Here is a 17145-nt window from a genome sequence, read left to right on the forward strand (position 1 = left end):
TAGCCATTAGACCCATCTCTTGTGTCTTCAAATGGCCATGGCAGCTTGGGGAACCTGGGCAGTCTCTGACGCCCAGTACGCTGTTAGCCAAGTGGAAATGATTTGAGGAATTTCCTATCTCAGGGTGGATCTGAATTATAGTTTCCTAAACGACCTACCAGTCTCAGTGCAAGGTTGGGGACAGTTGGCCACCACTTAAGGAACTGACCATGTTCCCTTGTTGGGCAGATTGAGAACATGGAGGGGAGGTCACTTCGTTTTCAGGCATCCCTCCCACTCCCCCACGCCCGACAAAAACACACACACACACACACAAGAGGAGCAGAAATCTATCCCAACAAATACTGGATTTCAGGGATGGCCTTCTGCATGCTGAGCAGACATGGGGATTTTCCATCTGGATAATGAGAGGATGGGGAATCCATAAAAGAACGTGGAAGGCAGGGCTGCAGAGTAACCATGGCAACCGCGGAAGCCGCTGGGAACGTGCCTGCCCATAGCCCACCTCCCTCCTGAGCAGCCTAGGGAGCCTGGGTCTGCTTCGCGGGTGTACCTAATAAAATTTTATTTGGTAATATTTTCCTTGGCTTCCAAATAGAGCTGACCACTGGAAGTTTTATGTGTAAGCATCTTTCCAGCAGGATCAAAATGATGTGGCTGTTGCTTTCCCTCTCCTTGGACTTTTAAGCTAAGAAAAGGAACTATGGAGAGAAGGTAGTAACTAGATCCCTCACCTCTCAAGTCGAGAGCAGACGGGGAGCCACGTGCTGTTTCTTTGCGAAGGTGTTTGCGGTTGATACTGTGGCTGGGTCAGTGGTCTCTTGCCACCATTACTAGCCTCCCCCATCCTGGACCAGACTATTATTACTGTATGAAAAGCCAGATTCCAAGGACATGTAGTTGTTTTGTTTTCCAAAGTAAATCATCCCCCACACACCTTTCTTGTTGTCCTGCACACGCTCCCTCGTGAGCATCCTTCCTAAGTTTGTTCTGGCCCTGCTGCTCTCCACAGAGGCAAAACCCAAGACAACTGTGGCCAAGGAGGGACAAGCCTTTGGCTTTGTCCCTAGTGGTCACCAGCCCCCTCCTGAGAGCCAAAGGTGACAGACTTGGGTATTAATATGGACCACCCGTAAGTCACGGTTCCTTGCAAATTGCCATGAGAAGGGAGGTACAATGTAAAGAACGTCTAGATTTTATGATTCTGCTTTTCTGACCCCAAGCCAGGTGATTTTTGACCCAAACATGATGAGGCTGAGTGGATGCTATTGGTGCCACACCTAGATCCTTTGCACTGTGCACATGCCCTGTCCCAGCTGCCATAAGTGTCAGCTGCTAAGGGCTCACAGCTGCCCCTCTTCTGGTCTGGAGAATGGCCCTCGCTTACAGCAGTCACCTTGCCTGGGAGGTGACACCCACCCCAGTGCAGCTCTCAGCCAATGACTGACCCATTTGGGGGACAAAAAGACCAGCCCCTTGTCTCAAGTGTAGGTAATTCCATGCTACAGTTTGTGCTCCAGAGCCCCCCTGTGACTTAGGAACTCTCCCCGAGACCACAGTCTTGCTCAGCATCTTCCCTGCCCCAGCCTCCTTCCATGCCCCTTGCTCCCCATGGCATCCCTTGAAAAAGCACCTGAATCCCCATCGGAGACTGCTTCCAGGGAAACTGACCTAACATCCTGTTTGTTCGTTCTTAGATTGCCTAGCTAGGCAGCCTGATTTTTTTTTTTAGGATGGTGAGTTTTTAGAGAAAATGAAATCAAATGTGTTTAGCAGATATCAGGAAAAGAGTTGCCAATAGACTGTTCACATGCCCTCTTGGAATTAGAAGGGTTTTTTGGGTTTTTAAAAACCAGGCCTGGGGCGCCTAGGTGGCTCAGTGGGTTAAAGCCTCTGCCTTCAGCTCAGGTCATGATCCCAGGGTCCTGGGACCGAGCCCCACGTTGGGCTCTCTGCTCCGCAGGGGGCCCCCTTTCCCCCCCCCCCCCCCTGCCTGCCTCTATGCCTTCTTGTGACTTCTCTCTCTCTCTGTCAAATAAATAAAATCTTTAAAAAATAAAATAAAATAAAATAAAGAAAATAAAAAATAAAAACCAGGCCTATGGGGTGATGTGTAGGAGGTCCCTTCAGGTGGTGAGAGGGATATTGTGTCATTCACTCACTCACTCATTCATTCATTCATTCATTTAAGTGCGTGAGCAGGGGGAGGGACAGAGCGAGAAAGAGAATCTCAAGCAGGCTCTGTGCAGAGTGTGGAGCCCGGTGTAGGGCTCAATCTCACGACACTGAGATTCTGACCTGAGTCCAAACCAAGAGTTGGAAACATCCGACTAAGCCACCCAGCCTCCCCCGGATTTTGTGTTTTTAGGATTACTTCTGATTGCTTCTTCCCCAGGACTTTGTTTTTAAAGAGGGCTCTGCAGACACAAGGGATAAAAGGAGAGGGGGGTACCCTGGTGAGGGATGGCTTTCGCTGCACAGGTCCTGACTGGAGTGCTGGGCTCTTTTTTAAGAATATTTTCTGTGATAATGGAATTTGAGCAAGAGGTGAATGCCATTGTTTCGGTCGACAGTTGTGTTTCTTTAAGAACAAAAATGAAAAACTAATTTTTAAAGTGTTCCTTTTGTTTCTTTCTCCTCATGTGGAAGAACACAAAAAAAATTTAGCCTTTTAAGCCAGGAAGGAGAAGATTCTCTTTGTACCTATGTACCTCCCTGGCCCACCTTCCCAGGTTCATCAGTTTTAAAGATGGCTCATTGTTAGTCCAGGGACAGTGGAATTGAGGTGAAGGAAATCCACAGCATTTGTAAATATCTTATTATACACCTTTCAGAAATGGCTTTCTTGTCTTTTCTCTCTCCCCCAGCATGGCCTCTCCTTCCCGTCATTAAAGCAGCCCCACTCCCTCCCCTTCCTGTAGGACAGAGGCTCTAACCTGGGTCCGTATCCTCTTAGTGATCTGTGCATAGGGTACACAGAGTTTGTGAACTTGAATAGGAAAACAATCTCTATGCTCACTAACTTCAAACTGGAATGCCATATTTTATTCAATTATTAATGTAGACAACAAAGCATAGGAAATATTAGGGGGACTCTGACTGTCACTCATAGAAATCACTGATGCTTTCCTATCAAGTTACAAAGTTGCAGTTGTTTCAGAATATCATTTACATTCATCCCTACTTCAAAGTTAGGGTAGTCACTAGACCCACTGCCAAATCTTATTACTTAATGTTACAAAAGAAAGAACACATATTACTAAACCATATGTTTTAAAATGCAATTATCATGTTTTCGTATGATTGGTTTCTTTGTAATCTGATTTTTCATCTTATGCATTTTAAAACATTACTTTGGTAAGGGGACCGTTCATTTCAGGAGACCACCAAGAGTATCTGGTGACACAAAAAAAACAAGCTAAAAACCCCTGTTCAGAAATTTTTCCTGATTATGGGAAAAGATACATGCTGGAGAAGCCAATGTTTTGCTTTGTTAACAGAAGTAGACAGAACATTTTTATTATGTAGAACTGGGATCTCATTATAAAACTGTTGTCATGTTATATTTTTCTTTTTTAAGGTAAGACCAAACTTGGAAACCACTGAAGGGAGTGTTTCCCTGACTCTCTGTCTCCTAGGGTCTAAAATATACGGATTAAAAAGTATACATTCCTTCCTTGTTCTTGGTTTATTAAAGACACAGGTAACTGTCCATCAGAACTTTGATGAGCTCAAGAAAATTAGTGCCTTGGGCCCAAGGGAGAGAAAATGGGCTGCGGAGTGAATGTGGTGCCCACTTTGTGGACAAGTGGGCCCATTCACAGTTGTTCGACATGCCCTGCCTGCTGTGTGTATTCTTATTTCTGCCTTCAAGGAACCCCAGAGGACCCAGGCAGGCAGACCTATATTCTCCTTGCTCCTAGGACTCCTCATCACACAGGAAAAAGGTTTCCAAACTGGGGAGGCTTGTAATTTCAACACGTTTAATTGTCTGTGACCATTTAGGTTCCCCCATTTGCTTCTTGAGCTCAAAGCACGGAAAAATTATGGCCACAGCTGACATCCTTGTCAAGGGACCACAGTGGCCCTGCTGATTTGGGTTCTCTTGAGTTATCTGTCCTGCCAGCTTCCGTGAAATGAGGATCTGCTTCTTGCATTTTGGTTGTGTGGTGGCCGGGTTTCAGGAGCAGCTGATGTGCCATGTAGAGTGATGCCACACCATGGCTGGGTCGGCTCGCACATCTTGGCACACCAACCTGTCTTATGACATCAGACCTCTGAGTGGCCCGCAGATTTGGGGAATTCCTTTGTGCCCTCCCCCCATCCTAAGTATTCTTTGTCTTTAATCCAGTTGTTACAGTGAGTGGACCTGATTTGTTCCAGATGTCCTAAGATTTAGTGATTCCAGAAACTACTAAAGTAAAGGCTGCTGAGGATTTGAATTCCTGTTAGCTGAGAACCAGCAGTTCTTTTCACAGTTAAACAGATGGGGCAGGGGGAGGCCGACCCTCTAGCTTCTCTTGTTTGCCTTGTTAGGAAAAGGATGCCCATTGAAGCAAACACTGTTTCTAGCACTCCATGAGTTACTGAATGAGCCAGATCTAGGACCAAATTGATGCTAGCAAAGTCAGGAGATAGGCATGTTATTTTCTTCAAATCCCATATATTTATGTTAATTATCTGACTGTTGCTAGGGAACCACTATTTTGACTCAGATCACCTCAGTAAATGCTTTTCTCTCACTTTATGAGCATAAAACTGGCCCAGGTGGGTACATTTGCAGGAGATAGAGGTATTTCTGGCTTCATGTAAGTGGCTTTCAAACCAAAAACTCAGTCTCAGGAATCATTCTGGTGACCCACCATAAACTTTAATTGACGTGCCTTACAGAGGTGTCTTGTGATCTCTCTCTGGGGTTAATAACCATATGGATCTGTTTTGCATGATTAGAAGGGGTTTATAAAACTTGGTGAGATGTCAAGTGTGTCTCAAACTCTGTGGCATGATAACCCAGTTTTGGAGAAGTTTAAAACTTACATACATATAGCGTGTTCTGTTCGATGATAGTGTTTTCAGTTGATGCAGCACTTGAAAATATAAATGATATGAATATTAAAACCTCTTAAAATTAGGGATTTAAAACAAAAAAAGAAATTAAAGTAGACAGTTGCTGTTTAGGTTTTGTTAAGTGTATTTGAAAGTAGACACATGTCGAGATAGATGCTGGGAGGGGTCTGGGACAAGCCATGTGAGCACATCAGCTGAGGCAGCTGAAGCCCGGACAGATGACGGTGGTGCCCGTCCAGGAGACCAAAGGCAGGACAGCTGGAGGAGAGGCTGAGTGGTGGCAGAGGTAGGGCATGGAGAACTTTGAAGCAGGCAGCTCCCAGATGTGTCAGTGAGTCTGAAAGTAAAATGTGTTGTTGGCTGTGAAGTGAGAGGATCTCAAGCAGGTTGGTTGGCGTAGGGAGTATCAAATGGCTTAGAGCAGGTGGTTCTGGGCTGGGGCTCTAAGCCACAGGGGGTTGTCTGAGGCCTGGGTTTGCATGGGGCTGGCTGTATGATCACCATAGGGTAAGACTAACCATCAGTCAGAAATAACACCTCCTATCATCCTAGAGTTTATTAAAATATAAAACATACTGAGATCTGACTTCTTAAATATATTTAGGATTGTACCTTTTTGACCCAATATACTTTTTGGTTATTTCCTGGTGGGGTTTTTTGGGTTTTGGTTTTTGGGGGGTTTTTTTTTTTTTTTTGGTAAAATAAATTCCTATTTGCCACAGTCACTAGAACCTTATAAATCTGGAAACTTTCATGATTTTTCACAGCAGTGAAAAATTGGCATTTGAATTCTAAATAACTTATCAATGAGATCTATAGGCATCCAAAGAGTTAGGCTGTCACTGACTAAAACTAGCCAGCAAATCAAAATTTCCCATCCCTGTAGGAAAGAAATTTCAGAGATGGCAATAGAACATTCTGTGAGAACTTACTCCTTCATAATCTCTTGCTGTCCTTCATGGTTTCTTTGTCCAGAGGGAGTCATCCTCCCTATGTCGTGTGAGAATGACCACCTTGGGAAAAGGAGAGCTTCTCTGGCTTATTACAAGCTGAGAGAAAGGGACTAAGAGTCTGAAAACATGGCGCCCCACACAGTGTATACAGAATTTGGTGAGGACATTCATCCTGGCATCTTACCTATAATGGCTGAAGTTGGCAGCTTTAGTCTTTGGAGACAGAGAAATTTGGGGGTTCTGAGAATGGGTTTCCATATTGTTTGGTCTAGATCCCTCATTTTCTATATAGAGGTGTTGCTTGGGTCACTGAGGAGATACTTCCAGTCTGGCTGTTCTGTAATGAATCTAGGGGGCTTTGGCATAACCCTCAGAAGCAGCAGTAGACTGGACTGGAAGAGCTCTCAGCCCCTAGAGGTGAGGAGAGGCTGAGATGCTAACACCGTAGGACATTTTGGGGAAAAATGGTGTGAGCCCTATTGAGCCCCAGAAGTATCCACAGCTGGCTCCCCAGGCTTGGAAGCTGAGAGAAGTCCCTCACAGAGCACATGCCCTACCAAGGGGGCCTTGGAAATTTGTGTTTGTTGTCATCTCGGCCTTCTTGAGTTGGTCCCTGATCATTCTCTCCAAAGAGGATTGCACTAGGGTAGCTCAGAAATACATACCCCTCAGATTTAGCAAGTGTCCTGTTTAACTCTAATGGGTGCTGGTTTAGAACAGGGGCAATGTTCAAGACAGCTAACCACCCCTACAGTGACTAGTGTAGCTACCGTGAAGAGCAGTTGCTGGTCACGGGCAACCAGAACAGCACCCTTGGTGTAACCTCCTGGCGGTTGCCCCCCTGGGAGAGGGGTTGTTTGTCCACCCATACCATGCTTGGCAGGACTGTTAGGCCTGTGTGGGCTGGAACTGTCGGTAGAAGTGGAGCCTGTGGCACCTGAGATGAGTGGACGTGAGCAGGGCAGGGATCGCAGGGGTGGAGTAGGGCTTCTTCAGGGCCTACTGTTCACGGTCAAGAGGATTGACTGAGCTGCTCTGCCAGGACAGGCCTCCCTCCCTGGGTCATGCTTCCATCTATAAAACTCCAGAGTAAGACCCCCCCACTCCCAGCAGGCCCTGTGTCACAGCTCCTGCTTCTGTGTCTCTGCCTGCTCTGCCCACCATGTAGCAGACAGAGGCGCTGGAGAGAGACCCTCCCTCCCAGCAGCAGCCCTTGACCGTGGCCTATGGGACTCACATGTCAGTACTTCCCTCACCTCGCAGCTGGGAGAACTCTGAGGTGAACATTCTGTAAGTTTTCAGTAACCCCAGCAGGATGAAGCTACAGGTGCCCACGGAGGTGATGGACTTGATGTCACATCCTTGTTTTGGTTGCCTGTCCCTCCATGTCTCACTCCACCCCTCACCTACTGGTGTTTTTTGGGACCACCTCCCAAATAAATGACTTGGTTGCTCTCAGACTTGCTTCGGGTTCCGCCTCTGACAGAACCAGGCTGAGACCTTTCTGACTGGCGAGGTCCACGTGGCTGGCTTCCTCGTCTCCCACCACGTCAGGCGGAACCAGTGAGGCTTATCTGCGCTGTGGATAACTTTGGGCATCCGATTTTGGTGAAACTCAAAATCACTCTGTGAGGAGAAAGAACACACATATGGAATTTCTTTTTCTGACATTTCATAACGTTTATTGCAACGTTTTATAAGCAAGTGTGTTTACAAGCAAGTACAAGCAAGAGCTAAGTATTATCAATTTTACTTTTTAAATAATTTTGTTTTTACCCAAATGTACCTTATTTTCCTTAGATCTCTTCTTTGCAAGTAACATGAACAAATATGTACCACTGAAGATGAAGCATAAATCCACCATACTGTTAAAAGTAAAATACATAGAATTTACTGAACGTCTAGGACAGTCCTGGCCAGTGGAGGCATAATGAAAGCCCCATATTCAATTAAAAAATTTCCAGTAGCTACACTGAAGAATTAATGTGAAACAGATGTTATTTAACCTATCTAATAATTCATTTAAACATGTAATTAATATGAAAATGACGATTGAGGTTTTTACTTTTTTTTTATTTTATTGTGCTAAGTCTTAGAAACCAGATATGTATTTTATACCTAATTCAGAGCTGTCACATTTCCAGTGCTCTGACGCCACCTGTGACTAGTGCATGCCGTGTTAGACAACACTGGCCTAGAGCATGAACTTCAGAATTGTTGCACCCAGTAGGTGAGGGAACCGAGGTAATTATACCCCAGTCACCACTGGTCATTGGTCGAGGGCTGCTCCAGGGCCATCAGGAACTTCATTGTTTGGCACTCTGCCGGCCTGCAGAGAAAAGCCCTTCAGCAAAAGATGGGGATGCTGGCAGATGGAATTGCAGGCTGTAGTGATAAGACCCCAGGGGACAGAGAAGAACCACCTCTAGCCTGCTGCATTTTGTAATACTTTCACTATGGTACCTTATTAGTTACTAACTAATTGGTTGCAATACTGCCTGGCATTGGTGACTCAAGATAACACAGTTAAGCTCGCTGGTCTAGAAGATCAACCCAGAACTGGGACATTTGAGATTCATGGGAATCTGGATGCAGCCTATGTCATCATCTTGCTTCTCACTCATCTTACTGCTAAGGGATGTGCTTTTCCTGCTCCTTTCCATATTATTGGAGTCCCCTTCATCCTTTTACCTGTTGTTTACTTTCTTCTATGCCTGAAATCTACTTCGTGTTTCCACCCCTGTGCTCTTCATTCTTTAAGGTGGGGCTCAATTCCTACCTCTTAAGATAACTTCAATCTACAGTGATTTCTTTCCTCTGAATTCATTTTGTACCTTAGTCTGTACCTGTTTTGTTTTTGGCGGTTTTTTGGGGGGGGGGGTGAGGGTTGGCATGACTCATCTTATCAGCTTTGTGGTATATGTCCTTCACATCTAATCAATTTATTTGATACCTTTGTGTATATCCCTTCTAGGAAGATATCAGATGAGCAACTGTGGTTTTTTGGTTTTATCATGTTTGTGATTTTAAGCACTAATAGTTGAAAAACTCTCATAATTGTCAACAAAGTGCCAAGAAGGAGGTTGCCCAGCTGAACTGCTGAAGGCATCCAGAATCACCCTGAATACCTCCACCAATTTCAAGGAAAATTGTCAAGAGGAAAATAAGCACTTCAGATAGCTTTTGTAAAGAGGAGACACCTCCCAATTTTCTAAGTAGTCCAAATGCTAGGAAGGCAGACACAATTTCTTTTCTCATCTTATGATAGCCAAGTAAGCTTTATGCAAAATTTTAGGCTATTTAATTGCATGTTTCTGTATCTTAAGAACACTGGGAACAGAGGGAGGAACACCAGACCTCCCAGGGAAGTTGGGAGGGCTGCCCAGCTTCGCCGCAGGGACGCGATTCCCTCTCTGGCCTTTAACTGCAAAATGATGACTCCATCAAGCCCCCCTCCAGATGTCCAGTTCCATTTCTGATTTTATGATGTCTGCCCATTTGTAAGAATAGGAAGCATTGTCTGTGATTTTAAATTGCAGTGGCTATAATTTATATCCTTGCTTTTATGACACATTGTTGAGGCTATCTGTGATTTGTTGGATCCTGGATCGTTACTCAAGGAATGCTGCCCCCAATTTTGATGTTTGTCCTAGGGAAGAATATGATCTGCTTCACAATGTCCTTTTTAATATGATTTCCATGGATGGAAAAACGAAGGATTGCCTGTGTGTGTGTGTGTGTGTGTGTGTGTGTGTGTGTGTATATATAATCAGGCTTAGCAACAATTTTGTTGACAGGGCTATCTTCCCATTGTTGTAGGACTCATGGCTCACCCCATCAGTAATGCCTTGCCAGATACTCCCCACCCTTCCCCCACCGCCCTCTGAAGAATTCCTTCTTTGTGCTCTCATAGCATAAGGGACTTCCTAGGGATGTTTCTTCATCCCTCTCAGTCAGCACTTGACACATGTCGATGTCAACTTTTGTCTTACGTGTTTGGCTCCTCCATTAGACTGTGAACTCCTAGGGGTCTGGGACCTGTATCCCTGACACTGAAGTTGAGAAGGTAGCGTTAATAGTAACAGATGGATAGATAAATACTAGAAGGAAGGGAGGGAGAATGGGGGAGACAAAAGAATGAAGGCGGGAAGGAAAAACACAGATGGATTTGGCTGCCCTATACCATTATCCTAGTTGTCATTATCAAATACAGTTGTGGGTGGCAAATAGATCATCAGTATTAATAAGGGTATGACAAGTTTTTAAAACTCAAGTACAGTTGGCTAGAATGCACTTGATTAGCTCCTATATTGACATCCTTGACTCAGTCTAGAGTGCAGCCAGCAGCAAAAGAAAATAGAAGTATTATATCTTATGGAAGGTGGATTATAACTGCAGATTATTTACATAAAGTCATGGTTTTAATCTTTAAGACTTAGGGAAAATCTAAAATGATCCAATGGATCATGAATTATTAAACACCATTGAGCTACTTTAATTTCTTCCCTTAGCATCTTCTCAAAAAATTACCTGCATAAAATTGCTTGCTAGACTGTAGAGGGGAAAGAATTTACTTCAGTGGCCTCAGGCGTTCAGCATATGACAGCTGATATGGAAATGGATGGCATCTCCCCAGTGAGGACTTCTGAGTGGTGACAAGTGACGTCAGAGAAGGGTTCTGCATCCCAGTGCTATCGACATGGCAGCAGTAACACGAATCAGCACTAAACTTAAATATAAGCCCAACATATTCCAAAAACAGCTGCTGTAAGATGTATTAGGGCAGTTACACTTATTATTTTTCATAACAAATGAGCATTACATTTCCAGCAGGCTCTCTATGTGCTGTCAGATACACTTTATAGAAACTATATAATTTGTATTGTATGTTGATTGTTAGTAACACTTTTCATATAAAAATATGAGTGAGTGGTGAACAAGTAATAAGACACATTTAAAAGATTGCACAAGCAAATTGGAATTAATGGCAAAATATCTCAGGGAATAAGATTCCCCGAGACTTAGAAAGGTAGTTCTATAATAAATAAGCACTGGTGGGATGTTTGCTGAAAACCCCTATACCCGAGTATCATACTCTTTTAGTCCTGACAGAGAGATTGGTCTCCGTGGGGGTTCCGTTCTTTTTAGATGTCATAAAAGATTTTTCTTCCCAAAGCCCTTCCCAACTGAGATGGAGTTTATGTAAGAACTGTGGCTTAGATGACCTTCATGCCAAAGGAAGTCGGGCATGAAGTTGGGCAGTAGCTCTAGCTCAGCCACTACATGGCTCCGTGACCTTGACCAAAGTGGGTTCCCCTTTGGGTGGGGGGAGGGGGTGAGCTCATGTCTCCAACTATAAAATGCAAAGGTTGAGCTGATGAACTGTTGTGGGAATGTTGGGCACGTTCAGTCCTCCATTCCATAAGGGTTCGCTGAACACCTACTGTGTGCCTGGCCCAAGTCTGTCACCAGGGGTTCATTGATGAGCAAATCAGACCGGGGTCTTTGCCCCCTGGGGATTAGATTTTAATAGGGAAGAGATGTTTCTTAATCAAATAACCACACAAATAAATGTGTCCTCCCAGCCTTGGTAAGTGCTGTGAGGGGTTGGAGGAGCACATGGGGCTAGAGGGGCTCATAATAAGGAGATTTATTTCCCCCAGGAGAGAGATCCAAAGGGGCCCACGATGGAGGGGGCAGGTCTTTGAAGGCACAGGAGGTGCTTCTTTCTAAGCCCAGCACAGCTCCTTGGCCAGCCACCTTATCTCTGCTTCTCCATCTCCTAGCCTCTAAAAATGGGACTGACATCAGGAACGGCTCACGGTGTTGTAAGGTTTCAGAAAGATGACATGTTTCAAAGCACCCAACACCAGGCAAATTACATTTTGTTTCATTTCTAAGAATAGCTTTGGAAGCAGAGACGTGCTTCCAAAGACCTATGAAGACATGAGTCTTAGACTGTGTAGAAAGTGAAAACAGCTTTGAGGCGCCCCTTTATAAGGAAGTTTGAGTTCACATTCCGCCCTGGAAGGCGCCTGGCTTCCCTTCACCATGGAGCCATGTTAGAGTCACTTGACTCTGAAAGACCAGGAAGGACCTTGTTGCCTGAGTAAGTGTCAGAGACCCGAGCTCCGGGTGCTGGAGAAGGTTAGACATCCGGGCCTGCTCCCTTGCCATTTATATGTGAGGAAGGGAGGCTGATCATGAACAACAAAACTGGAATGAGGAGGCAGCTCCCGACCCCACAGTCCTGTGCTTCTCTGTATTGTCTCTCTATGTTCCATTTGGAAACTATGGATAATTTCTGACGTGACTGGGCTACTTTCGAGGGCTTAGGCCATTCCTTCTCAAGAGAAAGCAAGCTTAGCACGCCCTCGTAACTCCTCCAGGCCTGAGGATTACTCCTGTAATCTTACAAAAGCAAACAGGAGGACAGAAATAACCCATCAATTGTTTAAAATTAAGATGGCCAACAATAATAAGTAACTACCACAATAGCTTGAGGTCAGGGTCTCAATGTATTGGAGGCCATTCAAGAATTTGAAACTTTTCTCTAAGTTAATTTTTCACATCTTGTTTGGATCCTCAGAGCTCTCACTTCCAAAAGCAAGGCCATCGTTGCACATGTTATCCTTGCCAAAGTGCCGGGGCGTACAGGAAAGTGAGGTCTTCTCTTCATGGATGGGAAATGAGGACTGCTCCCCTCTCCCCCCAAGACAATCTGTATTTCAAAGGGTTATAGCCTACTGAGATTTTGGATATATCTCCTCTCTTTCATGCTCTATTTGTTGTATTAATGGTTGCAAACAGCAATAAACATGTGTTGGTTAATTTTTTTTTTTAAAGATTTTATTTATTTGACAGAGAGATCACAAGCAGAGAGAGAGAGAGAGAGGAGGAAGCAGGCTCCCTGCCTAGCGGAGAGCCCGATGTGGGACTTGATCCCAGAACCCTGAGATCAGGACCCGAGCTGAAGGCAGAGGCTTAACCCACTGAGCCACCCAGGCAGCCCTGTGTTGGTTAATTTAAGCAGAAGAAGAATTTATTGGAAGGATATGGGCTGATTCAGAGCATAGGCAGGAAGCCTGGGGAACCAACATGAACAGGAAACAGGGGAGACCAGGCTTAGCTCAGGATACCACCCCTGGAATCTCAACACCTGTGTAGCCACCTCAGAAGATCTCAGAGGACCCCAGGATCTTTGTGCAACCCTCAAAATTCATGGCCCTGCTTGGGAGCATCTGCTGGCCATACTAACTGCGCTTTGATCTTATGACTGCGTGCCCAGTCAGGCGCCCACACGTTAGCTATCAAGAGGAGGGGAGAAGGAGGGCCTACCCCCTTTCTTCTGATGTGCCCCTCCCACCTATTTTGAGATTCCTCCCAAACAGGAAGGTGTCAGGATGCTGAGCAGAGAAAAATACCAGACTCTCCATTACATAAACTCTGATTAAGCTTAATCACATCATCCATTAACTGGTTGGCCAAAGACGGGCTACCAATGTGAATTTGTTTTGTCCACAGCTCATGTCACACAACAGTCATCCATCTCATGTGCACCTTCATCGTTGTCCTCATCCCCATTGTCCTCATTCCCTTGTCCTCCATGGATGGCCTGCTCACTCCCCCACATCCTGGGCTGCCATTTCCCTTCTTCTCTTTGCCCCTCAAGTGTTCCTTCCTCCTTCTCCTCTCCCTTCCCAGTCTTCGACCCTACTTCTGTTTCAGTGCAAAATGGAAGCAATCACAAAGGAACCTCTGCTTTGTTTCTAACACCCGTCTACTCACATGTCAGTGCCGTTGGCTCCAGTTTCTCACCTTGTGCTGGCTGAGGCCAGCTCCTCCATTTGTCCACCAGGCCATCCAGCCATTGTTCCCTGTCATGTCATTAGTTGTTCCCTCTGTGATACATCCTTCCCATGCTCGTGCAAATATGCTACGATCATTTCCATCTTAAAAAAACAAAAACCAGTTGCCTTGAGCCCACTCCCCACCCCTGGCTGTCATCCTATTTCTGTACTCCTCTTTACAGAAAAACTCCTCCAAATAGTTGAGTGTACTCACTGTTTCCATTTATTCTGCTCCTCCATCTCTTAAGCCAATTCCAAGCTTCCATCCCTATCACGCCACTTAACACAGTTCTTAATGAGATCACCGGTGACCTCCAGGTGGCTAATTACAGTGGCCAGTCCTAATTCTTCATGTTATTTTGACCTGTCTGCCGCATTTGACAAAACTGATTACTCCTTCCTTGGAACATGACTGCTGTGGCCACTTAGATACCATCTCTCTTGGTTTTCTCCTACCTCCCTTGTCATGCTTTCTCTTCTCCTCCTCACCCATAACCCCTAAGTGTGAGACCTCTTCTCTATCTACGCTCATTCTCTAATGATCATATCCAGTCCCTCCCAAATGTATATCTCCAGCCCAGACCCTCCTTTAAGACTTAAACATCCAGCTGTTCAACACCTCTTCTTAAGGATCCAGTAGCCATTTGGATTTTTTCCTGCTGAACCTTCCATACCCATGGTCTTTCCCGTCTCAATGAAGGACAACTCTTCCCTTCCAGTTGTTGAAACTAAAATCATTGCAGCTGTCCTTGATGCCTCTTTTTCCCTAATACCCCTCACCCGATCTGTGAGCAAATCTGTTGGCATAACCTTGGAAACACATCCAGAACATGACCTCTTCTCACTATTTAAGTGTGGTCTGAGCTGCCTCCTGGGTTACTGTGATAGCTTCCCAACCAGGCTCCCTGCATCCCCCCGACCACGCACTCTACAGACCATTCACATCACAGCCATTGTGAGGCTTCACATGTGAAAGTCAGGTCACACCACTCCTCTACTCAGAGCTCTGCAGGAATTTCATCTCAGAGTCAAACCAAGGTCCTTGTGACAGCCCCAAAGTGCCCCATATGATCTGTCTGTCCCAATTCCCTTTGCCTCTCTGAGCTCATTTCCTCCCACGCTCCCCTTTGTTCACTCCTCTTAGCCATTCTGGCATTCTTGCCAGTCCTTGAATGTGCCAGGCACAACTTTCCCTTTACTAGTTCCCAGGTGTCTGTGCATCTTGCTCCTTCTCTTCCATCAGGTTTCTACTCAGAGGTCTCCTCATCAGTGAGGCTTCCCCAACCATCCTATTTAAAATTACAACCCACTCTCCCTCCAAATCTGGCATTCTCTACCCTTCCTACCCTTTGTGAGTTTTCTCTGTAGATCTTATCACAGTCTGACCTGTATGGTTGCTGCTTGGTGTATGTGTTTTCTGTCTCCTGGAGCTGTAAGAAGGCAAGAGCTCTGTTTTGTTCACTGTTCTCTCTTCTAGCAAATGGAATAGTTGTGATTGGCAGGTAGTCGGTACTCAAAAACATATGAACGAATACATGGCCAGATTCTGTGTCTAGGCTATTAAACGTCTTACAATTTTCTGAGATTGATGGGAGCCCCAGAAGAGCCTAGTGAGTTAGGCTGTTGGATGAGGAAGCTAACTGCTTGCACAAAGATGCATGGCTGGTTAATGAGGTTGCTGGAACGTATGGTTCTGACCCCAATGGAGTTTCTGTCCCCAACCCCCAGCTACCCTCTGATGTCTCATATTATGTTAGTGAAAGCTTCAGAGCACTCATTGCTGCTTATTTTTCCTTACAGCATTGATGGGAAAACCCCGTATCTAGCTTTGGGGGCTGTGAAGAATATCTCCCTAAACATCTCCATCTCAAACCTCGGGGATGATGCCTATGATGCCAACCTGTCCTTCAACGTTTCCCGGGAGCTCTTCTTCATCAACATGTGGCAGAAGGTAAGGAAGGCACCCCTGAAAGAGAGTCTTTGTTCCATCTGGAGCATTTTCTGGCTTTCATCATAGCTTGCAATGTGTAGTGATTCTGCAAACTTTTTCACTCTGTGGGGTGTCATTCAGAACTACGAGAATTCTTTCCGCCTGAACTTAGAAGCTGCATTGGAGCAATATCCATCTCTCACGCTATCTCCCTTCCTTGCTGTCTTATGGAGCCTTCTCCCTACCATTTTATGTCTGACCCCTTCTCCGGACACTCATGTGTTCTAGAGAATTCCAGTTTCATGTCAGTGGTTGTGAAAAACAAGATAAGGAATGAGGACAGGTCGCTGCTTACTATGCTTGTTATCATCCCTGGTGCACTTGAGGCCTTCCATTAGGGGGTTGCTTTGACATGTTTGCTTATGATATATTTGAGTGAATTGAAATGAAATTATTTTCATGAACTGAGTGAGTTTTTCAGCGTGAAGTCGTGGATGTGAATAAATTAACTAGAATGACTCGGAAAGGAAAAAGGAGTTGGTATTCTCTCCTGTCCCATAATTCACCTCAATGAACCACCTATAGGAAGAAAAAAAGAACGAGTCTCCAGCAGGCAACAGGAATGAGTGGGCTCAGACAGACCTCACCCTCCCTGGTGGTTGCTCTGAGTTTTGACGGCAGTTTTAAAAGCAATTCTTGGAGGTTTTCAGCGTGTTTACAACATGGAACTGCAGCGCCTTGATGTCTGTGTTAAATGGAACCAAAATCGCTTTCTGAGGAACAGCTCCTCCCTGCCCATAGATGAGCACTGGGAAAAGCTTCAAGCCAGTGGGCAAACTTCCATTCAGACACAGGTCCTGGCAGTTCAACAGTTTTGATAGGATTACACCAACCTTGCCCAGCTTAAGGGGGCCCTGAAGCTAGAGAGTGACCTGGAATGCTCACACTCCAAAAACTTCACAAGAGGTTATCTCAGACTCTGCTGCTTAATACCTTTTAGGAGCACTAGGGTTGGGGAGGCGACAAAAGCGATCAAGAAGGACTATGGGAAAGGCATGCTTCCCATCTTCTACACCCTAAAAATGATCCCGGTTTAAGCCCAGTCAAGAGAGAACCAAGTATCTATAGGGTTCTAGTATCTCTGGCTCCACATAGAGTGTCTTCTACAGCATGTCCTGTGCCCTGATGCCATCTTCCTGTAGGCGGTGGTGGGAGAGGGGCTCACTCAAGGACAGATCTGTAAAACTCATCTCTGTGGTAACCGAAAGGAGGCAGTTGGTGACTGTGTCATTATGTGGCAGGTTCCTCTCGCTTTAGGACCTACGGGAGAAATTACTCTCTGGTC

At 45.3% G+C, this 17145-nt stretch overlaps 1 protein-coding gene across 2 annotated transcripts in view; it reads left to right on the forward strand.

The window, feature by feature from the left end:
* The window catches only part of LOC111159088 (integrin subunit alpha 9), a 333563-nt gene that overhangs the window by 197849 nt on the left and 118569 nt on the right, over positions 1-17145 (forward strand). For both annotated transcript variants that reach the window (XM_022521479.1, XM_022521480.1), the window contains one exon: positions 15671-15821. In XM_022521479.1, the coding sequence (XP_022377187.1) occupies positions 15671-15821 (151 nt within the window). The remainder of the gene's footprint in view (positions 1-15670; positions 15822-17145) is intronic.

This window comes from Enhydra lutris, unplaced genomic scaffold (assembly GCF_002288905.1).
Source record: "Enhydra lutris kenyoni isolate GAN:26980312 unplaced genomic scaffold, ASM228890v2 scaffoldscaffold66, whole genome shotgun sequence".
NCBI lineage: Eukaryota > Metazoa > Chordata > Mammalia > Carnivora > Mustelidae > Enhydra > Enhydra lutris.